The sequence below is a fragment of the Eumetopias jubatus genome, unplaced genomic scaffold, assembly GCF_037043125.1.
Source record: "Eumetopias jubatus isolate StellerSeaLion01/CBP00866 unplaced genomic scaffold, mEumJub1_p1.0 scaffold_12, whole genome shotgun sequence".
NCBI classification, from domain to species: domain Eukaryota; kingdom Metazoa; phylum Chordata; class Mammalia; order Carnivora; family Otariidae; genus Eumetopias; species Eumetopias jubatus.
In genome coordinates this window covers 67,401,816-67,427,088 of record NW_028274818.1, presented here as the reverse complement: position 1 = coordinate 67,427,088, position 25,273 = coordinate 67,401,816, and the positions used below count along the sequence as shown (strand labels likewise).

At 43.9% G+C, this 25,273-nt stretch overlaps 1 protein-coding gene across 2 annotated transcripts in view; it reads left to right on the top strand.

Moving 5' to 3' along the window:
- The window catches only part of DNAH14 (dynein axonemal heavy chain 14), a 329,828-nt gene extending 304,998 nt beyond the window's left edge, over positions 1–24,830 (top strand). For both annotated transcript variants that reach the window (XM_028111778.2, XM_088017199.1), the window contains exons 81-85: positions 18,492–18,604; positions 19,473–19,612; positions 21,912–22,075; positions 24,079–24,225; positions 24,615–24,830. In XM_028111778.2, coding sequence (XP_027967579.2) covers positions 18,492–18,604; positions 19,473–19,612; positions 21,912–22,075; positions 24,079–24,225; positions 24,615–24,830 — 780 coding nt within the window. The remainder of the gene's footprint in view (positions 1–18,491; positions 18,605–19,472; positions 19,613–21,911; positions 22,076–24,078; positions 24,226–24,614) is intronic.
- Positions 24,831–25,273: the final 443 nt, after the last annotated feature.

Here is a 25,273-nt window from a genome sequence, read left to right as displayed (position 1 = left end):
TAAAAAAAAAAAAAAAGATTTGAGAGGGAGAGCACAAGTTGCGGGGGAGAGGAAGAGGGAGAGAGAGAATCTCAAGCAGATGCCCTGCTGAACACAAAGCCCAACGCAGGGCCTGATCCCATGACCCTAAGATCATGACCTGAGCTGAAACCAAGAGTCAGATACTCAACTGACTGAGCCACCCAGGTGCCCCCGGCATGTCTTTGGAGAAATGTCTGTTCATGTCTTCTGCCCTTTTTTTTTTAAGATTTTATTTATTTGAAAAAAAAAAAGATTTTATTTATTTGTTTGACAGAGAGAGAGAGAGCAGGAACACAAGCAGAGGGAGTGAGAGAGGGAGTAGCAGGCCTCCCACTGAGCAGGGAGCCTGATGTGGGGCTCGATCCCAGGACCCTGGGACCATGACCTGAGCTGAAAGCAGATGCTTAACGACTGAGCCACCCAGGCACCCCGTCTTCTGCCCTTTTTTTAATTGAATTGTTTTTGGGTGTTGAGTTGTATAAGTTCTTATATATTTTGGATACTAACCCTTTATCAGATATGTCTTTTACAAATATCTTCTCCCATTCCATGGGTTGCCTTTTAGTTTTGTTGTGTCCTTGGCTGTGCAGAAGCTTTTTATTTTGATGTAGTCCGACTAGTTCATTTTTGCTTTTGTTTCCCTTGCTTCTGGAGACATATCTAGAAAAACATCGCTATGGCCAATATTAGAGAGATTACTGCCTGTGCTCTCTTCAAGGATTTTTATGGTTTCAGGTCTCACATTTAGGTCTCTAATCCACTCTGAGCTTATTTTTGTGTATGGTGTAAAAAGGTGGTGCTGACTCACTCTTCTGCATGTGGCTGTCCAGTTTTCCTAACACCATTTGTTGAAGAGACTGTCTTTTTCCCACTGGATATTCTTTCCTCCTGTGTTGAAAAGTAATTGACCATATAACTGTGACTTTATTTGTAGGCTCTCCACTCTGATCCATTGATCTATGTGTCTGTTTTTGTGCCAGCACCATACTGTTTTCATCACTACAGCTTTGTTGCGTATCTTGAAATCTGGGTTTGCGATTGGATGGAAATCTTAGTTTGTTGTTCTTTTTCGAGATTGCTCTAGCTATTTGGGGTCTTTTGTGGTTCCATACAAATTTTAGGAGTGTTTATCATAGTCCTGTGAAAAATGCTCTTGGTACTTTGATAGGGGTTCCATTAAATCTGTAGATTCCTTTGGGTAGTTGGGACATTTTAACAATATTTGTTCTCCCAATCCATGAGCATGGAATATCTTTCCATTTGTTTGTGTCCTCTTCAATTTCTTTCATCAGTATTCTATAGTTTTCAGAGTACAGATCTTTCCACCTCTTTGGTTAGGTTTATTCCTAGGTATTTTATTATTTTTGCCACAATTGTAAATGGGGCGATTTTCTTAATTTCTCTTCCACTTTGTTATTGGTGTATAGAAATGCAATGGATTTCTATATGTTGATTTTGTATCCTGCAACTTTACTGAATTTATCAGTTCTAGCAAATTTTTTGGTGGAATCTTTAGGGTTTTCTATATATAGTACCGTGTCATCTGCAAACAGTAAATCCAATTTGGATGCCTTTTATTTTTTGTCTGATTGCTGTGGCTAGCACTTCCAGTACTATGTTGAATAAAAGTGATGAGAGTGGACACCCTTGTCTTGTTCCTGATCTTAGGGGAAAAGTTCTCAGCTTTTCACCACTAAGGATGATGTTAGTGTGGGTTTTTCATATATGGCCATTATTATGTTATGTTCCCTCTAAACCTACTTTGTTCAGGGATTTTTTTTAATCATGAATGGATGTGGTACTTTGTCAAATGTTTTTTCTGCATTTACTGAAAGGATTATATGGCTTTTATCCTTGCTTTTATTGATGTGATGTATCACATTGATTTGTGAATATTGAACCATCCTTGCATCCTGGGAATAAATCCCACTCAATCGTGATGAATAATTTTTTTAATGTATTGTTGTATTTGGTTTGCTAGAATTTTGTTGCAGATTTTTACATCTATGTTCATCATGGATATTGGCCTGTAGTTCTTTGTGTATGTGTGTGTGGGGTCTTTATCTGGTCTTGGTATCAAGATAATGCTAGCCTCAGAATGAATTTGGAAGCTTTTCCTTCTCGTATTTTTTTGGAATAGTTTGAGAAGAATACGTATTAACTCTTCTTCAAATGTTTGGTATAATTCCCCTGGGAAGCTGTTAGGTCCAGGACTTCTGTTTGTTGGGAACTTTTTGATTAAATTACCAGCAATTAAATTGAATCAGTAATCTTGAAATTTTATATTTCTTCCTGATTCAGTTTTGGGAGATTATTCATGTTTCTAGGAATCGATCCATTTCTTCTAGGTTGTCCAATTTGTTGGCATATAATTTTACATAATCTCTCATAATCCTTTGTTATTTTGTGGTGCTGGTTATTATTTCTCCTCTTTGATTTGTTTATTTGAGTTCTGTCTCTCTCTCTCTCTCTCTCTCTCTCTCTCTCTTGAGGAGTCTGGGCTAGTTCTATCAATATTATTGATCTTTTAAAAAATCCAGCTCCTGGTTTCATTGTTCTATTGTTTTTGTAATCTCTACTTCATTTATTTCTGCCATAATCTTTATTATTTCCTTCCTTCTACTGGTTTTCAGTTTTATTTGTTCCTCTTTTTCCTGTTCCTTTTAGGTGTAAGGGTTAGGTTGTTGGAGATTTTTCTTCTTGAGGTAGCCCTTTGTTGCTATAAACTTTGCTCTTATAACAGTTTTTGCAGCATCCCCAAGATTTGGGACTGTTTTATTTTCATTTTCATTTGTCTCCATGTATATTTTTAATTTCCTCTTTGATTTCCTGGTTGACCCATTCATTTTTTTTTTTAGTAGCATGTATTTAACCTTCATATATTTGTCTTCTTTCCAGATTTTTTATTGTGGTTAATTTTTAGTTTCATAGCACTGTGCTCAGAAAAGATGCATGGTATGACTTCAGTCTTTGAAATTTGTTGAGACTCATTCTGTGGCCTAATATATGATCTACTCTGGAGAATATTCCATGTGCACCTGAAAACAATGTGTATTCTGCTGTTTTAGGATGGAATGTTCTGAATAGATCTGTGAGATCATCTGGTTCAATGTGTCATTCAAAGCCACTATTTCCTTATTGATTTTCCATTTGGATAATCTGTCCACTGATGTAAGTGGGGAGTGAAAGTTCTTTAATATTATTGTATTAACTATTTCTTTATGTTAATTTGCTGCTTTATGTATCTGGATGCTCCGTTGTTGGGTGCATAAAATTTACAATTGTTATATCTTCTTGTTGGGTTGTCCCCTTTATGATTATATAGTGTCCTCCTTGTCTCTTGTTACAGTCTTTGTTTTAAAAGTCCATTTCATTCAATATAAGAATTGTTACCCTGGCTTTCTTTTCACTTCCATTTTCATGATAAATGTTTTTCTAGTCCCTTCACTTTCAATCTGCAGGTGTCTCTAGGACTGAAATGAGTCTATTGTAGGCAGCATATAGATGGGTATTGCATTTTTATCCATTCTGTCACCCTGTGTCTTTTGATTGGAGCATTTAGTCCATTTACATTTGCAGTAATTATTGATAGGTATGTACTCATTGCCATTTTGTTACTCATTTTTTATTATTATTATGTTATGTTAATCACCATACATTACATCATTAGTTTTTGACGTAGTGTTCCATGATTCATTGTTTGTGCATAACACCCAGTGCTCCAGGCAGAACGTGCCCTCTTTAATACCCATCACCAGGCTAACCCATCCTCCCACCCCCCTCCCCTCTAGAACCCTCAGTTTGTTTTTCAGAGTCCATCGTCTCTCATGGTTCATCTCCCCCTCCAATTTCCCCCCCTTCATTCTTCCCCTCCTGCTATCTTCTTTTTTTTTTTAACATATAATGTATTATTTGTTTCAGAGGTACAGATCTATGATTCAACAGTCTTGCACAATTCACAGCGCTCACCATAGCACATACCCTTCCCAATGTCTATCACCCAGCCACCCCATCCCTCCCACCCCCCACCACTCCAGCCAACACTCAGTTTGTTTCCTGAGATTAAGAATTCCTGATATCAGTGAGTCATATGACACATGTCTTTCTCTGATTGACTTATATCGCTCAGCATAACACTCTCCAGTTCTATCCACATCATTGCAAATGGCAAGATTTCATTCCTTTGGATGGCTGCATAATATTCCATTATATATATATATATATATATATATATGTACCACATCTTCTTTATCAGTTTTGTTGACTGTTTCCTTTGCTGTGCAAAAGCTTTTTATCTTGATGCAGTCCCAATAGTTCATTTTTGCCCTTGCTTCCCTTGCCTTTGGCGATGTTTCTAGGAAGAAGTTGCTGCAGCTGAGGTTGAAGAGGTTGCTGCCTGTGTTCTCCCTTAGGATTTGGATGGACTCCTGCCTCACATTGAGGACTTTGAACCATTTTGAGTCTATTTTTGTGTGTGGTGTAAGGCAATGGTCCAGTTTCATTCTTCTGCATGTGGCTGTCCAATTTTCCCAACACCATTTGTTGAAGAGACTGTCTTTTTTTCACTGGACATTCTTGCTTTGTCGAAGATTAGTTGACCACAGAGTTGAGGGTCCATTTCTGGGCTCTCTATTCTGTTCCATTGATCTATGTGTCTGTTTTTGTGCCAGTACCATACTGTCTTGATGATGACAGCTTTGTAATAGAGCCGGAAGTCCGGAATTGTGATGCCACCAGCTTTGCTTTTCTTTTTCAACATTCCTCTGGTTATTCGAGGTTTTTTCTGGTTCCATACAAATTTTAGGATTATTTGTTCCACTTCTTTGAAAAAAGTGGATGGTATTTTGATGGGGATTGCATTGAATGTGTAGATTGCTCTAGGTAGCATTGACATCTTCACAATATTTGTTCTTCCAATCCATGAGCATGGAACATTTTTCTATTTCTTTGTGTCTTCCTCAGTTTCTTTCATGACTATTTTATAGTTTTCTGAGTACAGATTCTTTGCCTCTTTGCTTAGATTTATTCCTAGGTATCTTATGGTTTTGGGTGCAATTATAAATGGGATCAACTCCTTAATTTCTCTTTCTTCTGTCTTGTTGTTGGTGTATAGGAATGCCACTGATATCTGTGCATTGATTTTATATCCTGCCACTTTACTGAATTCCTGTATGAGTTCTAGCAGTTTTGGGGTGGAGTCTTTTGGGTTTTCCATGTAAAGTATCATGTCATCTGCAAACAGTGAGAGTTTGACTTCTTCTTTGCTGGTTTGGATGCCTTTGATTTCTTTTTGTTGTCTGATCGCTGTGGCTAGGACTTCTAATACTATGTTGAATAGCAGTGGTGATAGTGGACATCCTGCCGTGTTCCTGACCTTAGGGGGAAAGCTCTCAGTTTTACCCCATTGAGAATGATATTTGCTGTGGGTTTTTCATAGATGGCTTTTATGATATTTAGGTATGTGCCCTCTATCCCTATACTCTGAAGAGTTTTGATCAAGAAAGGATGCTGTACTTTGTCAAATGCTTTTTCTGCATCTATTGAGAGGATCATATGGTTCTTGTTCTTTCTTTTATTAATGTATCACATTGATTTGCGGATGTTGAACCAACTTTGCAGCCCAGGGATAAATCCCACTTGGTCGTGGTGAGTAATCCTTTTAATGTACTGTTAGATCCTATTGGCTAGTATTTTGGTGAGAACTTTTCCATCCATGTTCATCAAGGGTATTGGTCTGTAATTCTCCTTTTTAATGGGGTCTTTGACTGGTTTGGGGATCAAGGTAATGGTGGCCTCATAAAATGAGTTTGGAAGTTTTCCTTCCATTTCTATTTTTTGGAACAGTTTCAGAAGAATGGGTATTAATTCTTCTTTAAATGTTTGGTAGAATTCCCCTGGGAAGCCATCTGGCCCTGGGCTTTTGTTTGTTGGGAGATTTTTGATGACTGCTTCAATTTCCTTAGTGGCTATACGTCTGTTCAGGTTTTCTATTTCTTCCTGGTTCCGTTTTGGTAGTTGATACATCTCTAGGAAAGCATCCATTTCTTCCAGATTATCTAATTTGCTGGCATATAGTTGCTCATAATATGTTCTTATAATTGTTTCTATTTTGGGGGGTTGGTTGTGATCTCTCCTCTTTCATTCATGATTTTGTTGATTTGGGTCATTTTTCTTTTTGATAGGTCTGGCCAGGGGTTTATCAATCTTGTTAATTCTTTCAAAGAACCAGCTCCTAGTTTCGTTGATCTGTTCTACTGTTCTTTTGGTTTCTAGTTCATTGATTTCTGCTCTGATCTTTATTATTTCTCTTCTCCTGCTGGGTTTAGGCTTTATTTGCTGTTCTTTCTCCAGCTCCTTTAGGTGTAGGGTTAGGTTGTGTATTTGAGACCTTTCTTGTTTCTTGAGAAAGACTTGTATTGCTATATACTTTCCTCTTAAGACCGCCTTTGCTGCATCCCAACGATTTTGAACAGTTGTGTTTTCATTTTAATTTGTTTCCATGAATTTTTTTAATTCTTTAATTTCCTGGTTGACCCATTCATTCTTGAGTAGGATGCTCTTTAGCCTCCATGTATTTGAGTTCTTTCCGACTGTCCTCTTGTCATTGAGTTCTAGTTTCAAAGCATTGTGGTCCGAAAATATGCACGGAATGATCCCAATCTTTTGGTACCAGTTGAGACCTGATTTGTGACCTAGGATGTTATCTATTCTGGAGAATGTTCCATGGGCACTAGAGAAGAATGTGTATTCTGCTGCTTTGGGATGAAATGTTCTTGAATATATCTGTGAAGTCCATTTGGTCCAGTGTGTCATTTAAAGTCTTTATTTCCTTGTTGATCTTTTGCTTAGATGATCTGTCCATTTCAGTCAGGGGGGTGTTAAAGTCCCCCACTATTATTCTATTGTTGTCGATTTGTTTCTTTGCTTTTGTTATTAATTGCCTCATATAATTGGCTGCTCCCATGTTAGAGGCATAGATATTTACAACTGTTAGATCTTCTTGTTGGATAGACCCTTTAAGTAGGATATAGTGTCCTTCCTCATCTCTTAGCAGTCTTTCGTTTTAAAATCTAATTTGTCTGATATAAGGATTGCCACCCCAGCTTTCTTTTGGTGTCCATTAGCATGGTAAATGGTTTTCCACCCCCTCACTTTCAATCTGAGGGTGTCTTTGGGTCTAAAATTAGTCTCTTGCAGACAGCATATCAGTGGGTCTTGTTTTTTTATCTGATAGCCTGTGTCTTTTGATTGGGGCATTTAGCCCATTTACATTCAGGGTAATTATTGAAAGATAGGAATTTAGTGCCATTGTATTGCCTGTAAGGTGAATGTTACTGTATATTGTCTATGTTCCTTTCTGGTCTATGTTCCTTTTAGGCTCTCTCTTTGCTTAGAGGACCCCTTTCAATATTTCTTCTATGGCTGGTTTTGTGTTTGCAAATTCCTTTAGTTTTTGTTTGTCCTGGAAGCTTTTTATCTCTTCTTCTATTTGCATTGACAGCCTAGCTGGATATAGTATTCTTGGCTGCATATTTTTCTCGTTTAGTGCTCTGAAAATATCATGCCAGTCCTTTCTGGCCTGCCAGGTCTCTGTGGATTAAGTCTGTTGCCAACCTAATGTTTCTACCATTGTAGGTTACATATCTCTTCTCCTGAGCTGCTTTCAGGATTTTCTCTTTGTCTCTGAGGCTTGTAAGTTTTACTATTAGATTTCGGGGTGTTGACCTATTTTTATTGATTTTGAGAGGGGTTCTCTGTGCCTCCTGGATTTTGATGCCTGTTTTGTTCCCCGAATTAGGGAAGTTCTCTGCTATAATTTGCTCCAATATACCTTCTGCCCCTCTCTCTCTTACTTCTTCTTCTGGGATCCCGATTATTCTAATGTTTCGTCTATGGTATCGCTTATCTCTCAAATTCTGCCCTCGTGATCCAGTAGTTGTTTATCTCTCTTTTTCTCAGCTTCTTGATTTTTCCATCATTTGGTCTTCTATATCACTAATTCTCTCTTCTGCCTCATTTATCTTAGCAGTTAGAGCCTCCATTTTTTATTGTACCTCATTAATAGTCTTTGATTTCGACTTGGCTAGATTTTAATTCTTTTATTTCTCCCAAAAAGGTTTCTCTAATAACTTCCACGCTTTTTTCAAGCCCAGCTAGTATCTTTAAAATTATCATTCTGAACTCTAGTTCTGACATCGTACTAATGTCCATATTGATTAGGTCCCTGGCAGTCGGTACTGCCTCTTGTTCTTTTTGTTGAGGTGATTTTTTCCATCTTGTCATTTTGTCCAGAGAATAGATGAATGAGAGAACAAAATGCTTACAGGGTAACAACGACCCCAGAAAATATACACTAAACAAATCAGAAAAGACCTGAAACCGGGGGAAAAGAAAGGGAAAGAAAGAGAAAAGAAAAAAAAGGGGGGAAAAAAAGAAAATGATAAAAACAAACAAAAACAAAACAAAACAATAAAAAAAAAGAATATGATCAAATATGATCAGTCTGGTGCCTAGATCAGTGCCACACACTAGATTTTGGGCATATTTTAGTCTGTTAGAAGAAAGTCCCTCCCAAAATTTTAAAGAAAGAAAAACTTATATATGTACAAAAATAAGGGTTAATACGATGAAGAGATGGAATATGACTGTGAAGATGAAAATTATAAAAGGTTTTATAAAAGAAATTGATAAGAAGTTGGTTGAAAAAAGAGGAGGATTTAAAATAAAAGGGGGGGAGAGAATGTTATCAGGCAGGAGACTAGAACAAAGCCATACATTAGAGATTTAGGGTATATTTTGATCTGTTAGAAGAAACTGTATCTCAAAATTTTAAAGAGAGAACAAAAAAAAAAAAAAAAAAAAAAAATATATATATATATATATATATATATATATATATATACACACACACACACCAAAAATAAGGGTAACTACTATGGAGGAATAGAATATGACTCTAAAAATGAAAAATGAAAAATAAAAAATATTTATTAAAAAAGGGATTGATACGATGTTGGTTGAAAAAGGGAAAAAGAAAAATTAAAAAAAAAAGACAGTTAAAAAAAATTAACTTTGAAAGACTAAAGAATCATGGTAAAAAAGCCATGAATTCTATCCCCTAGTGCTGGCGTTCTGCCGTTCTCATTGATTGGTAAACTTGGTCTTGGCTGGCTGTTCTTGCTGATCTTCTGGGGGAGGGGCCTGTTACCGTGGTTCCCAAATGTCTTTGCAGGAGGCAGAATTGCCCCGCCCTTGTTGGTCCGGGCTAAGTCATCTGCTCAGGTTTGCTCTCAGGAGCTTTTGTTCCCTGCAAGCTCTTGGTACAGCTTTGGAGGATGAGAGTGAAAATGGCGGCCTCCCAATCTCTGCCCCGGAGGAGCCGAGAACTCGGGGCCCCACTCCTCAGTGAGCCCCCAGAGAAAAGCAGTCAATCACTCCCGTCTCCCCAGTCTCCGGCCGCACTCCGTGCTCACCTGGCCTGTGACCGAGCATTTCTATCTCTGGCACCCAACTCGGTGTGGAGTCTCCAAACCCAGCAGATCCCTGCGGTGCGCTCCTGCGCGGCTCCTCCCAGGGGAGGAAGGGGAGTCTCCCCGGATCTGCCGCTTGTTGGGTCCCTGCTGGAGGAGCAGTGGCCCGACTGTGCCGCGGATCACGGTTTATGGCAACCTTGAGCTGAGAGCCCGCACCTCGGTTCCGTCTCTGCAGCCAGCTTCGCCGCTCCGATACCTGGGAGCTCTACCGCACTCAGGCACCCCGGGTCTTTCTGTGACCCCGAGGGTCCTGAGACCACACTGTCCCGCGAGGGTTCCAGCCCCCCGCTTAGCCACTGGAGCGATGTCCCTCAGCGGAGCCAACTTCTAAAAGTTCCGATTTTGTGCTCCGCGGCTCTATCACTTGCCAGAAGTGGCCGACGGAGGCCGCCTCCCCCGCCGTCTATCCTCCCGAATATCGCCTCGGATTCACTTCTCTGCATGTCCTACCTTCCAGAAAGTGGTCGCTCTTCTGTTCAGAGTTGTTGCTATTCCTTTCTTCGATCTCCTGTTAAGTTCCTAGGTGTTCAGAATGGTTTGATCCCTATCCAGCTAAATTCCTGAGACCAGACGAAATCCAGGTCTCCTACTCCTCCGCCATCTTGCTCCACCTCGCATTTTGTTACTCATTTTATGATTGTTTTTGTAGTTCTCTGTTCGTTGGTTTTCTTCAGTGATATACTTGGATTTCTCTATTTTTTGTATATCTATTACCAGTCGTTTGTGGAGTTTGCTTTTTTTTTTTAGAGAGAGGGGGAGGGGCAAAGGAAGAGGGAGAGAATTTCAAGCAGGCTCCATACCCAGCGCAGAGCCCAACATAGGACTTGATCTCACCACCCTGAGGTCATGACCTGAGCTAAAATCAAGAGTGAGATGCTTCACTGACTGAGCCACCCAGGTGTCTCTCTATTACCAGTTTTTGATTTGTGGTTACCATTGAGTTTGTATATAACATCTTATGTGTATAGGAGTCTATATTAAGTTGATGGTCGCTTAAATTTGAGCCCATTCTAAGAGCACTAAATTTTTACTCCTCCCCATGACTTAGGTATATGGCATCATCCTTTACATCCTTTTATTTTGTGAGTCCCTTGACAGATTTTTACATGTATACTTATTTTTACCGCTTTTGTGTTTTCCTGCTTTTGTGTTCCCACTCGGAGTCCCCTTTGTCACTTCTTGTAGGACTGGTTTAGTGGCCATGAATTCCTTTAATTTTTGTTTGGGAAATTTTTTTCTCTCTCCTGTTCTGAATGATAGCCTTGCTGGATAGAGTATTCTTGGCTGCAGATTTTTACTTTTAGCACTTTGCAGGCCAGACTGGAGCAGCAGGATATAATCAAAGTTTCTGCTAAAAAATCCACTGATAGACATGAGGGCTTTCCTTTGTTTGCAACTGTTTTCTTTCCTCTTGCTGCTCTTAAAATTCTCTCTGGATCACTGCTTTTATTTACTTTGTGTCTTGGTGCAGACCTCTTTGGGTTGGTTTTGTTGGGGGTTCTCTGTGCCTCCTGGATCTGGATTTCTGTTTTCCTTCCCCAGATTCAGGAAGTTTTCAGTTATCATTTCTTCGAGTATTATTTCTTCATATTATTTCTTCAAATAAATAGACTCCTATACACACAAATTTCCCCTTTTCTCTCTCTTCTCCTCCTGGGATCCCAATCATGCAACTATTGTTATTCTTGACAGTGTTGCTGAGTTCCCTGGGTCTATTCCCCCTGCCCCGACCCCTCACTTTCTCTCACCTATTTCAGTTTGATTGCTTTCCATGACTCTGTCCTCCAGATGGCTGATCCGTGTTTCTGCTTCCTCTAGTCTATTTATTCCATCTAGTGTATTTTAATTTCAGTTATTGAGTTCTTCATCTGATTGGTTCTTTTCTGTTTCCTATCTTTGTGGAAGGTCTCACAGAGGTTTCCACCCTTTTCTCAAGTCTAGTATCTGTATGACCATTACTTTATATCTCTACCAGGCATTACTTTATATCTCTATTAGTTACTTATCACCATTTCACTTTGACTTCTTGCTGTGATTTTTGTCCTGTTCTTTGATTTGGGACATATTCCTCTGTCTCCTCATTCTGTCTCTTGCATTGTCTGTTTCTCTGTGTTAGGAAAGTCAGCTACATCTCCTACACTTGAAAGTAGTGGCTTTATGAAGAAGAGGTCCTGCAGTGCAATGTCTGTTCCCCAGAACCTGGTGCTTCAGGGGGTGTCTCCTATGTGTGTTGCTCCAGGGGGTGTCCTACCATGGTGGCTGGGATGTGTTTGCCTTCAGTCCTGTTGTCTGCGATGGCTCCCTGCCTGTGTGGGCAGAATCTGGTGCCCGTGGTGTTAGTGGGCTGCTCCGGGGCTGCCTCGGGCTTGAGTCGAGTCAGACCAGGCATTTGCCAGAGACGCAGTAGCACCCAACTGCAGGCACTGTCCCTGTGTCATCCCCGGAGAAGCTTTTGTTGGTGGGTGGGGCCTACAGTCAGACCAGCTGCCTGCCCTCAGCCCACTGCTGGGGTCACAGTCAGAAGGGTGTGTGGTTATCATCCCCTCTCCCAGGGGCAGGACTCACTTTGGAGTGGTTGTCTGGGCTGCGCACACACTGCCAGGCTTGTGGCACCGCTTTGATGGGGTCCTGCCAAGGGCATTTTGGAACTGGCAGGTCTGCAGAAGAGCAGGGGGTGTGGGGTACATAGTCTTAGCAGTGTCTGCAAGGTCTGCCGTGGAGGGGACCTGCGGTGGACTGGCGGGAAGGGGCATGTGTGAAGAGAAGTGGGGGGGGGTGGGCAGAGCACGCTCTTAGCATCCTCGGTGGGGAGTGATCCAGCTGTGCTATTCCCACAGGTGTCTGTGGGCTGGGGGAGGAAAATCGTGCCTGCCAGCTCCTTTGTCCCTGGAGGGGTCTCCTGAGGATCTCCGTCCCTCCAGCACAGACTCTGTGATGAGTAAACAAATCTCCCTCCCACAGGCCCCAGGTGTTCTTCAAACAGCTGCTCCTGCACTCTATCTCCACGGACTATGTGTTCTGTCTCTTTAAGGGCAGGGACTCGGTTTCCTTTCACCCTCACTGCTCTCCCAGAGCCAAACTTGCTGATTTTTTTTAAAGTTCCAGGTGTTAAGCCCCACTGATTGTGAGAACTCACAAAGTTTGGCCCTTCTGGTTTCCCCAAATGTTTTGGGGATTTGTTTTATCTGTGTGGGTCTCCCACACCTGGGGTGCCTGGGGTGGGGTCTGCTCCTCTTCCCTCCCTCCCATGGATGGTTCGCACATCCTTACAAACCCTTGCCAAGTCAATCCTTTTTATTCATGAATTACATCTTTGCAAATTTGCCTGCCTGTTAAAAATTATTTAAAGATTTCATTTTAGAGAGAGAGCACAAGTCAGGGGAAGGGGCGGGCAGGGGAATCTCAAGCAGACTCTTCGCTGAGCACAGAGCCTATCATGGGGCTCGATCAACAACCCATGAGATCATGACCTGAGCCGAAATCACAAGTTGGACGCTGAACCAACTAAGCCACCCAGGTGTCCCTAAGAATTATTTCTAACTCCAAAATTGTACTCCTGGTGCTTTGATAGTCATTTACACACATGGACAGTGGGAAAAAATGGCATTCCCCCTACGTGCACATTCCCAGCTGAGATCGAAAAGGTGATCTTCTCTTTCTTGTTTTTTCTTTTCACAATCTGTTTAGTGCTACATTTTTCACATTTTTGTGCTTTTTATTTGTGATTTTACTGCTTTGAATGGCTCCCAAGCATGGTGCTGAAATGCTGTGTAGTGTTCCTGCACAGAAGGCTGTGATGTGCTTTATGGAGGAAATACATGTGTTAGACGAGCTTTGTTCACCCATGAATTATACTGCTATTGGCCATGAGTTCAGTATTCATGAAATCAATACTATGTAGAGGTCTTTAAACACAAAACGCACATAAACCAAGATGATTTATTGACTGGGTGACAAAGGTGATTGATCAGGAGCAATATTTCAGTGTTCACTAATGTAGTGTTCATGAAAATTTACTGCAAATAAGGAGAATCAACTATATATGTGTGTATATATGGAGATAACTGGAAGAAAATATACCAAAATAAATTTTCTCTAGGTGATAGAAGTATGAGTGATTTCTATTTCTATTTCTTATCCTCTCTATATTTTCACACTTCTACAATGAGAATATGTTGCTTTTTGCAGATAGAAAAAAACTGAATGACACTTTTAAATTAAAAATTAGAAACAGGGCGCCTGGGTGGCTCAGTTGGTTAAGCGACTACCTTCGGCTCAGGTCATGATCCTGGAGTCCCGGGATCGAGTCCTGCATTGGGCTCCCTGCTCAGCAGGGAGTCTGCTTCTCCCTCTGACCCTCCCCCCTCTCATATGCTCTCTCTCTCTCACTCTCTCTCTCAAATAAATAAATAAAATCTTAAAAAAAATAAATAAATACAAATTAAAAACAAAAGATGAAATGATTACTGGGTCTTAGCCTTAAGCAGAAAACCAAGTTTTAGAAACAGAAAATTTATTAGAACAGGAATAAAATCAGCCATGAAGTTCTGGTAGCATGGAGGAGGAAATGAACAAGGATTGTTGAAAAGGTCACAAGATGTTGAACACAAAACCATTGCTCCAGAAGGTAAAATTCTCCCTTTATACTAGCCCTCCCTCAAACCCTGACTCTTGCACCAGATTAAAAACCTATATAGACACATGAAAGGATGCTTAACATCAGTTGTCATCAGGAAAATGCAAATCCAAACCCCAATGAGCTACAATTTCATGCCCACCAGGATGAGTAGAATCAAAAAGGCAGGTAATAAACATATGGAGAAATGGGAATCCTCATATACTGCTCCTGGGAATGTAAAATGGTGTGGCCACTGTGGAGTACTTTCACTGTAAGTTCCTCAAAAAGTGAAACAGCGTTACCATTTGACCTAGCAATTCCACCCCTAGGCATATACCCAAGAGAAATTACAACATAGCCACACAAAAACTTGCCGTGAATGTTCCTAGCAGCAAGACAGAAACAACTCCAACATTCCTGATGAACGGACAAACAATATGGTAGATACGTAAATCACATCGATATACACAAACACATGTATGCAGTGGAATGTTACCCATCCACAGGACAGATGTACTGACACGTGCTACAGCACAGATTAACCATGAAAACCTAATGCCGAGTGAGGGAAGGCAGCCACAGAGGACCACATGTGGTAGGATTACATTTCCAGGAAATGTCCAGAACAGGCAAATCCACAGAGACAGAAAGTAGGTTAGGGATTGCCTTGACAAAGTGGAAACCACAGTCCCAGATCAGCTCTGGGAGAAGCTGAAGTAGGAAGAGAAGAGGGATGGTCTAGACAACACCAACCCAAAGTGGAGGGGAGGAGCTGAGGTGCCAGTGACAATAAGAGAGGAAGTTAGAATTGAAAGTGGTCACAGAAGCCAGGGCAAGAGCGAAGGCAGAGGTGACCTGCAGAGAACAGGTGCAAAGCAGGACAGGTGGGAGGGGTGGGGGCAGAGTCATAAATAAGAAAAGTAGAAGGTCGCTGGCGACTTCTGAAGAAGCACCAAAGGCGACAGGTTCAGAATCAGTAGGAAGAGGGGGCAGGAACCAGTGAATTTGTCAAGAAACCAGACCATAAAGGAAAGGGGGGGTCACGGGGTGAGGGCTGGGGGGTCTTTCTATTCCCCCACAAGAAGTAGGATTTTTTTAACTTTACTGAAGGATAACTGACAAATATAATTATGTATGTTGAAAGTATACTATGTGATGATTTGATAAACATTGTAGAGTGACTGCCAAGATCAAGATAATGAACATCACAGGTAATATAGTTAACTCTGGTTTGTGTGCATGCTGGTGAGAATGCTCGTGGTCTACTCGCAGCAGTGTCCGAGTGCACGGCACCATGTTATTGACTACACTCACCACGTTGTCCACCAGCTCCTCAACTGATTCTTCTTGTAACTGAAAATCTGTGTCCCCTGACCACCATCATCCCCATTTCCCCGTCCCAACCCCTAGCAGCCACCATCTTGTTCTCTGTCTCCACAAAACTGGCTTTTCTTTTTTTAGATTCCACGCATAAGTGATACCGCATTTATCTTCCTCTGTCTGGCTTATTTCACTTAGCATAAGGCCCTGTAGGTTCATCCGTGTTGTTGCAAATGGCAGGATTTCCTTCCTTTTTTATGGCTGAATAATATTTGATTGTGTGTATGTACCACATTTTCCTTTTCCAGTCATTCATCGAAAGACACTTAGGTTGCTTCCATATCTGGGCTGTTTGTGACTAAAGCTGTGACAAACATGGGACTGCAGATTTCTCTTCAAAACACTGATTTCAGTTCCTTCAGATACATAACCAGGAGTGGGATTGCTGGGTCACGTGGTAGTTCAAGTTTTAATATTTGAAGAACTACCATACTGTTTTCCATCATGACAATCATTTTAGGGGCACCTGGGTGGCTCAGTCAGTTAAGTGTCCAACTTTTGGTTTCAGCTCAGGTCATGATCTCAGGGTCGTGGGACTGAGCCCTCCATGGGGCTCCACGATCAGCACAAACTCTGCTTAGATTCTCTCCCTCTCCCTCTTCCCACTCCCCTCTCACACAGGTGCACTTGCTCTTTCTAAAATAAAATAAATGAACCATTTTGAATTCCCAGCAACAATGTGTAAGGATTTCCTTTTCCCACATTGTCACCAATACTTGTCATCACCTGTCTTCTTTATGACAACCATCCTACCAGGTTTGGGGTGATATCTCCTGGGGGTTTGGTTTGCATTTCCCTGATAACTGGTCATGTGGAGCATCTTTTCATGTACCTATTGGCCATTTGTGTATCTTCCTTGGGAAAATGTCTCTGCAGGCCCTTCACCCATTTTTTACTCGGATTGTTTTTTCGCTGTTGAGTTGGATGAGTGCTTTATATGTTTTGGATTTAACCCCTTGTCAGATAGATGGCTTGTGAATATTTTCTCCCATTCTGTAAGTTGCTTTTCCAATTTATTGTTTCCTTTGCTGTGCAGATAAACTTGTTTATTTTAGCTTTTGTTGACTGTGCTCTGGTGTCTTACCCAAGAAATCATTGCCAAGACCAACGTCAAGGATTTTTTCTCCATATGTTTTCTTCTAGAAGTTTTATGGTTTCAGATTTCACATTTAAGTCTTTGATCCATTTCTACTTTTGTGAGAGGTGTAAGATAGGGATCCTATGTCATTGTTTTGCATGTGGATATCCTGTTTTCCCAGCTTCGTTTGTTGAAGAGACTACCCTTACCCCAGTTTGTGTTCTTAGCACTGTTGTCAAAAATTAGTTGACTATACATGACTGGATTTATGTCTGGGCTCTCTATTCTGTTCCACTGGTCTATGTGCCTATATTTATGCCAGTACCATATTGTTTTAATTACTACAATTTTGTAATAGAGCTTAAAATCAAGAAGTGTGATGCCTCCAGCTTGGATCTTCTTTTTTAGAGTTGCTTTGGCCATGCGGGGTCTTTTGTAGTTCCATACAAATTTTGGGAAACTTTTTCTATTTCTGTGAAAAATGCCATGGGAATTTTGAATGGGATTGTATTGAATCTGTAGATACTTGGGGTAGCATAGACATTTTCACAATATTCTTCCAATCCAAGAAGACAGGAAATCTTCCCATTTATTTGTGTCTTCCTCAAGGTCTTTCATCAGTTTTTAGTGTATAGATCTTTTATCTCCTTGTTCAAATTTAGTCCTAAGTAGTTTGTTATTTTTGATGCTATTGTTGATAGGATTGCTTTCTTAATTTCTCTTTCAGATAGTTTGTTCTCAGTGTGTAGGAATGTGACTAATTTCTCTATGTTGATTTTATATCCTCCAACTTCACTGAATTCATTTATTCCAACAGTTTCTTGGAATCTTTAGGGTTTTGTATATATAGGATGATGTCCTCTGCAGAGACAATTTTACTTCTTCCTTCTGAATTTGTATGCTTTTTATTTCTTTTTCTTGCCTAATTACTATGGCTAGGACTTTCTATACTATGTTGAATAGAAATGGTGAGAGTGGACATCCTTGTCTTGTTCTTGATCCTAGAGGAAAGGCTTTTAACCTTTCACCTTTCAGTATGATGTTAGCTGTGGGCTTGTCATATGTGGCCTTTATTATGCTGAGGAACATTCCTTCTATACCTAATATCACGAAAGGATGTTGAATTCTGTCAAATGCTCTTCCTACATCTATTGAAATGTGATTTTTATCCTTCATTCTGTTTATGTGGTACATCACATTTATTGATTTGCCTGTGTCAAACCATCCTTGCATCCCAGGGTGAATCCCACTTGATCATGGTTTATAATCCTTTTAATGTGCTCCCGAATTGCTAGTATTTTGTTGAGAATCAAACAAGTAGGATTGAGTGTCAGGTGGCTGTGTATTTAGGATAGAATCACACATCAATAAACAGGGTGGAGACTGGAAAGCTGAAGCTGCAGAAGAGAGGAAATACTCCAGAAAGGCTTTGCAGAGCATGGGCAGGTCAGGTCGACTGAGAACTGGAAGGAGCGCAGCAACTCAACAATAGGCAGTGGATGGGTTTATAGGATTTGGTATAGGGGAAGGCCAGGGTGTTGAAATTGCTCACATCTAATGGCAAGTAAAGTTAAGCTGCCCAGAGAAGGGGAAAGGAGAAGATCAAAGGACTTGAGGAGAGTGATGAAAGCCTTCAGCCAGGACAGAAACAGCAGGTGTTCTGTCCAAGGCACAGTTAAGCTAATGCTGTTCTCCCTGGGTATTCCTATTTCTCATGTGCTCTCGGCTGGAAAATGGCCTTCTCCTGCCAAGTTATTTCTCCCTGGAAATTGAGTACATTACCAAAGTTCACAGATACGTTTCCGATAACCCCAAAGATAAGTGCTTGAAAAATGATGTGCCTGTCTCTAAATCCCAACAGAAACATGCCTACAAGTCCTGTAAGCCCCTGAGTTCCTGGGTTAATGATCTCATCCAGCGAGTGAATTTCTTCAATACTTGGGCCAAAATGGCTTACACTGCAATACATCGTCGGTATGGACAGAAGCCACTTTGTGTCTCTTCCTTATTTGGGCTTAGAGCTTAATGGTTTACCATGTAATTTCATATGCTTGGTCTTTGGGGTTCTCAGAGCAGCATGTGAATTTAGCAAAGGGGATTACTGTCTTCAGTTTAGGATGAAGGCCTGGAGACACATGGGGTGCTGAGGGTCCTGTCTGCAGTCCATCCACTCTAAGGGATGGACAGGCCCGGACCTGGTACCTGACTCCCTCTGTTACTCTACACTGTGTCCTGGGAAACTAGCAGGGGGAAATGCAAAAGGAAAGGAGTATCTGTTGTGTGTCATTTTTAAACGTGTTTAATTCGTAAATCGAAATCATTCGAACACGAGAGCAGCCAACACTCCAGGAGTGCCTCTCCCACGTCCTCACGTACCTGTCACAGTGGCCCTGTGACACACAGGAGGTTCATTACCTCCATTACCCTCGCTGTGGACATGAGCAAACAGAGGCACAAGACATAAAGTAGCTTGCCCAGTGCTTCGCACCCTGAAAGTGGGAGTATTGAGATTTGAACCCAGAAAATCTGGTTCCAAACTGCCTCTCGGGCCATGTAACTCTGAGTGCTGGGCCACATCCTCTTAGAGAAACAGCAACTCTGGAACAATCCACAGATTCCTCAGGGCACAGCCAGGACCCCCCTGCAGAGCAACACCCCTTGTCACCCAAATCCATGGCCTCCCACGTCCAAACCACAGCTGGTCCTCACTAAAGTGCAAGATTGGGTCCTGAGCAGGGAGAGCTTGAGATGAAAAGGGAAGGAGGGGCCTCAGAGGGATGGAGGCAGAACACATGTGATGGCGGAGCCCTTGACCTCTCGGCCCCTGGTCTGCCTCCAACAGGTATATGAGATTTGTCACAACCCGGAAGCATTCCATTCCATCACCTACCCAAACCCCCAAATGCCCTGAAGATGAGCACAGTGATTTCTTTGAAGGATTTCCTGCGAGATACTGGCTCCCAGCTTTCTTCTTTCCACAAGGTGAGTATGAGAACACAGGCGAGTCTGTGTCCAGGCCCCCCACTGCTGGCCTCCCTACTCCTCCCCTCCAGAATGAGACCCTGTGCCCCACAGGTACCCTGCACCAGGGAGGTCTCTCTCCCTCCCACCCTCTTCCTTTCCTCACCCCTACTGCCGCCAGACCACACGTGCACCTTGCCAGGCCTACAGGCCATTGATCTGTGAGGCCCGAGGCCGACACCACGTCCCTCTCAGAGGCCACTAGCTTTTATCAGGACTCATGGAGGTGGGTACCTGCCCGACAGGTTGAATCTGTGCTTCAGCCATTTTCACTGATTAATAAATGATGCTGGGTCTTGGGCACCATGCTCAGCACAGCCAACCGCGTTCCAACAGCGTGTGTTTGGGGTGTGATGAGGTGGCAAAGGGGAAACCCTAAATCATAAGCACTGCGAGGGCAGGTCCAGGTCTGTCCTCACACCCTGTTGTATCCCTAGCATCTAATACAGCCCCCAGCACCTAAAAATCTCTTGGCAAATCTTTGAAGGATGATTAAGTGACTTTCTGTGTGAATATATATGAATAAATGAAGAAAGGAATACTTCCGGAGCACAACACGGGGGGACAGAAACGAAGGTCAGGGAAGGGGACTCGGGAACAGCTTACTGCCTGTGAGGCACGTCCAGGTGCGTGCAGGCGGAAGGACGACACTTGCACGCTGACGCGAGACTCACGGGAGCCGGGGCTCTTCCGAGGACACTGTGGACACAAGCGCATCAGGTCTCATGACCACCTTACGGGGTCCTTCATATCACCCCTGTTCTGAGAGAGGAAAGCTGTGGCGCAGAGAAGTTAGGTGGTTTCCCCAAAGTCACACAGCCGGACACACCTGCAGCGAGTTAGGAACGTGGTGGGTCTGACTTGGAAATCCACGTGTGTCCCTGCGGCGCTGAACTGGGAACCGAGTGTTGGAGCCAAAGGGCCAGATACAAGAGGGGAAGAGCACACCAGGGAGGTGGAAGGTCCCCACAGGCAAGCGCAAGCCCCACAGCGGGCAGACGGTGTCCGATGAAGCTGGGAAGATGGGTGTGGGCCGGCTCTGGGGTGCATAGGGCCCACTGGGGAGTCTGCCCCCTCCTGCAGCCCAGGGGCCACGGCCACATTTCAGGCCAGGGAGGAGCATGGGTGGAGTCTGAGTCCCAGGCAGTTCGGAGTCTGCTTTATTCTCCAGGCAGGAATTGGTGGTGGCCCAGAGGGGACCTGGACAACAGTCCTACACAGACCCCAAGGGAGCAGAGGGTTTGGAATGGCTCGGACAGCTGGGTGGACACTGACGGCCTTTACTAAGATCCGGACGCAGGGGGAGGAGCAAAGTGACGAGCAGTGAGGGGACAGCTACCTGGCCAGCTGGAGACATTCGGAGAAGACAACACGATGGCCGGTGGGCGGTTGGCCATTTGGGGCTGGAACTCAGGAGAGATGGGGGCTCCACAGGCGGCAGGGCAGCATCGCAGGAAGCTCGGGCCACCGTGGGACAGCTGCTGCCAAAAGCAGTCTCCTCTCCCGGAGCCTGCAGAGCTCTGAGAGGCCACGGAGGAGGACAGGAGCCCTTCGGGCTGGCCACACTGGTGCCCTAGGAAAGTTACAGGGAGGTCAGAGAAAGGCCGTCCCAGGCAGGTGGCAAGTGCATGGACACCACGTGAGGTGCCCACAGCAGCGAGTAGAGGATGCGGGCTGCATGGCAGGGGCTCGACTGCCCGGGGGAGGCACTAAAATTCCCTCTGTGAGCACTGGTGTGGTGGATTCTGGGCAGGGGCGTGAAGTTCTAGGCAACGTATGCAGGATGGATTAAACCAGGAGGTGAGGAGCTGTGTTAGGAGTGTTGGTATTCAGACGCAGAATGCAATCCAAACCTGAGCAAAACAGAGTAAGTTCTAGGCTCAGACGAGTGGAAAGGAATTCAAGGGGTTGGGCTGCAGGAGCGGGTGGTTCCAGGTGACCTGTGTTACTCTCAGCCTGCCTCCCCCATGTTAGCTCTGTTTCCACTGTGTCTGGGTCTCCTCTTCCCACTGCACACAGCATTTCTCGTGCAACCAAGGGGAGAAACGGCCACCACAGCCTAGCCACTCCAGAGGACACGTGACTTCCTTTGCCCAGTGCCCGGACACCACTTCTTGAGGGAGACTCGGACGCGGTCGGGTCTTGTTCTGTCCCTGGGACCCAGCTTTGTTGCTCCCCCAGCCCCGGGAGCCCCTGGGGAGGGCACAGCCCCTGACCCCCCGGCCCTAGGGAACTGGTTGGTGTGTGTTTTTCTCCAAAGCCTTTCTTACTGCTGTGCTTCAAGACTACGGCCGGTCCCAGGGAGTCTCCATAGACACCCTCACTTTTACCCACCACGTGACCTCAGACACCAGTGACACCAGAGACAACGAGTTCTCCACAATCATCCAAAAGAAACTCAACATCGTCAGGAGGGCCTTTAAGGTACTGGCTTAAAACAGAGCGAATGTCCATCTGTCCAACCGGCCACTCCCTCCGCAGCCTGTCCGCGGCCTTCCCCTGGGCCGGGCGCTGTGCGAGTCCTAAAGGTATGCGCAGATCCTCATTCCCCCCTTTTTTTCCTTAAGCGAATTATTACTTCTTCACGCTTGTGAAATGTAAAATATACATAATGTAAAACTCCTTAACCATTTCTAAGTGTACAGTTCTGTGGCATTATGCACGCTCAGCGTCCGTCTCCAGAACTTTCCTCCATGTGGAGGAAGTGAGCTGTCTGCTCTCTTTTCTCAAGGCGCTAATCCTGTTGGATCCGGACCCCACCGTGCAACTTCACATAAGCCTAATTACCTCCTTAGAGGCCTCCTCTCTAAACTCAGCCGTGCTGGGTGACGGGGCTTCAACACCGGGACCCGGGGGAGGGGATGTTCAGTCCGCAGCTGCACAGCTCCCCTGCCAGTGGCCACCTGGGTTGCTCTCATCCCATCTAGCGTGAATAGTGCTTCTGTGAACTTGGCTTTGCAGGTATGGGAGTCCCTGCTTTCGATTAATTTGGGTGCGTGTCTAGGAGTGGGACTGATCATTCGGCAGTTCTGTTCACCTTGAGGAGCCTCATACTGTTGTCCAGAGCGGCTGCACCAGTCTGCACTCCCTCCAGCCGTGCCCGGGGTCCCCCCACATCCTCGCCCACACCAGTCATTTTCTGTGTTGTGATAGTGGCCATCCCAGTGGCTGTGAGGTGGGGGTCTCACTGCAGTTCTGATGCGCGTTTCCACAGTGATGAGCGATGCTGAGCACCCTTCGTGCGCTCGTTGGCCGTCTGTGCATCCTCATTGGAGGATATCCATGCAAGTACTTTGCCCATTTTTTCACCAGGATATTTTGTTGTTGAGTTGTAGGAGTTCCTTAGGTAGTCTGGTATTAATTTCGTACTGGGTGTGTGGCTTGCAAGGATGTTCCTCGGTCCTGTGGGTTACCTCTCTGCTCCGGGACAGCGTCCTTCGATGCACAGAAGTTCATTGTGACGTAGCACAAGGTGTGTATTCTCTCTCCTGTTGTCACAGCCAAGAAATTACCAACAAGCCCCAAGTCACAAAGCTGTCTGCCACATTTCTTTTAAGAGTTTTAATAGTTTTAGCTCTTAAGTTTAGGTCTTTTGAGTTCATGGTCTGTGCGGTGTGCTGATACCCAGTTTTCCCAGCGCCATTTGTTGAAGGGACCTGTCCTTTCCCCATTGAATATCTTAGCACCTTTGCTGCAAATCATTCGAACCTGTTTATTTCTGGGTTCTCTGTTCTGTCCCATTGCTCTATACGTCCATCTTTTTGCCAATAGTGCACTGTTTGGATTACCGTCACTTTATCATAAACTTTGAAATCAGGAAGTGTAAGACCTCCAACTTTTTTCTTCAAGATTATTTTGTTTACTCAGTTGTCCTTGAGATTCCTTTTGAATTTTAGGATGGATTTCTCTGTTGCTGCAAAAAATGTTATTGGGATGTTGGTAGGGATAGCACTGACTCTGTAATCACTTTGGGTGGTAATGACACAAGTGTTGTCTTCAAATTGATGACTTCATCGTCACTTTTGAAAACAGTCGTGTGCGTGCTTTCTCTTCTAGATGAATTTGACACTAGGCCTATTACATTTCATTTTTTAACTTGGGATTTTGATCAGCTTGCTGTACCTTTATGTATGAATTCGGGGGAGAATTGCTATCTGTTGAGTCTTTCCATATAGGAACATGGTTTGTCTTTCCATTTATTCAGGTTTTGTTTTCTTTACGCTGGTCTTAGAAATGTATGGTTACACTGTTTTCCTAAGTGTTTATAATTGTTGCTATTGTGAATAGGGCTTATAATGCCCTACATCTTATTCTCTGTTGTTTGCTCTCTACCTGTGGTTATTCAAGCGCTCCCTCCCAGACAGAGCTGCCGGGAAAGGCAGTGTCGTGCTCGGGGACCCACTGACACCACCTCTCTTTGATCTTAGGGCACAGACAGCACACACATGGGAGTTCACATTTTTGGTTTATTCATCGAGGGGGCAAGGTGGAATCGTGAACAAAAAGTTCTAGAAGACTTGCCGCCTCGTGAGCTGTGCTGCGATTTTCCTGAAATCTACTTCTTGCCAACAAAGGTAACCCCCACGTGTCTATCGCCAAGTCAAGGCCCCGGGGTTTCCCTCAGGGACAGCAGGCCCTCTCTCCAGTCCCCACTCCCTGTGGCTTCCCTGAGACTTTTGAGGATATACTTCAGATGACAACATTTAAAATAGCCCACCATACTGTTACCATCTGAAATAGATGCTATGCCAACATCCAATGTTGCTTCTCAAGACTACGTTCTGGGCAATCCTGACAGGTCAGCCGGAAAGTTCTAGTCTCCGGTGTAACCTGCATGCACAGCCACAGAACCACTAACCGGAAATGCGTGCAATTTACAACCGTCCCCCAAATCTAGCACATGGAAGTTGAGAGCTCCTGGTTTGCAATGTGACCATTGGAATTTTTTCTTTTTCTTTTTAAGATTTCTACTGAAAGAGCAAATGCTTCTGAGCAGACAGATTCCGAGCTCTACACGTTCGAATGCCCCATCTATCAGACACCTCAGCGGTCAAGAATTTTGACAAGCACTGGCTTACCCTCGAACTTTCTAACTTCTGTGTATTTATCCACGAAGACACCTCCTAGTCACTGGATCACAATGCAGGTCGCACTGCTGTGTGAGAAGAATGAGAAATAAATGTACGTACCAAACCATTTCATGCTTGACTCCAGCCACACTGACGTGTTTCAAGACCGTCGCGTGTAGCCAGCACCCTTCACAGAGACATCCGTGTTCAGCCAGACTGGACAGGTGCAGCCTGCCGCGCCGCCGCCCGCCCCCCCCCCCCGCCTGCCCCCAGCACCTGCAGGGGGACCCGCCAGCTGCTCTCTGTCCTAAGCACCCAGGCCCCAGGCACACACCTCCAGGTGAGCACCCAGGCCCCAGGCGAGTGGGCCTCCCTTTCCGAGCGTGGAAACCTCCGTGCCCAGCAAACAGCAGTACTGATTTCTGCAGTTACCGACAATACAACATGCATGAGGGCTAGTTCTTGAGAATTCGTTCCCTGACTGCGTGGAGCCCAGAACAGGACCTCCTGGCCTGACTGCGGGCTTCTGAGACAGGCAGATCTTCTTCTCTTA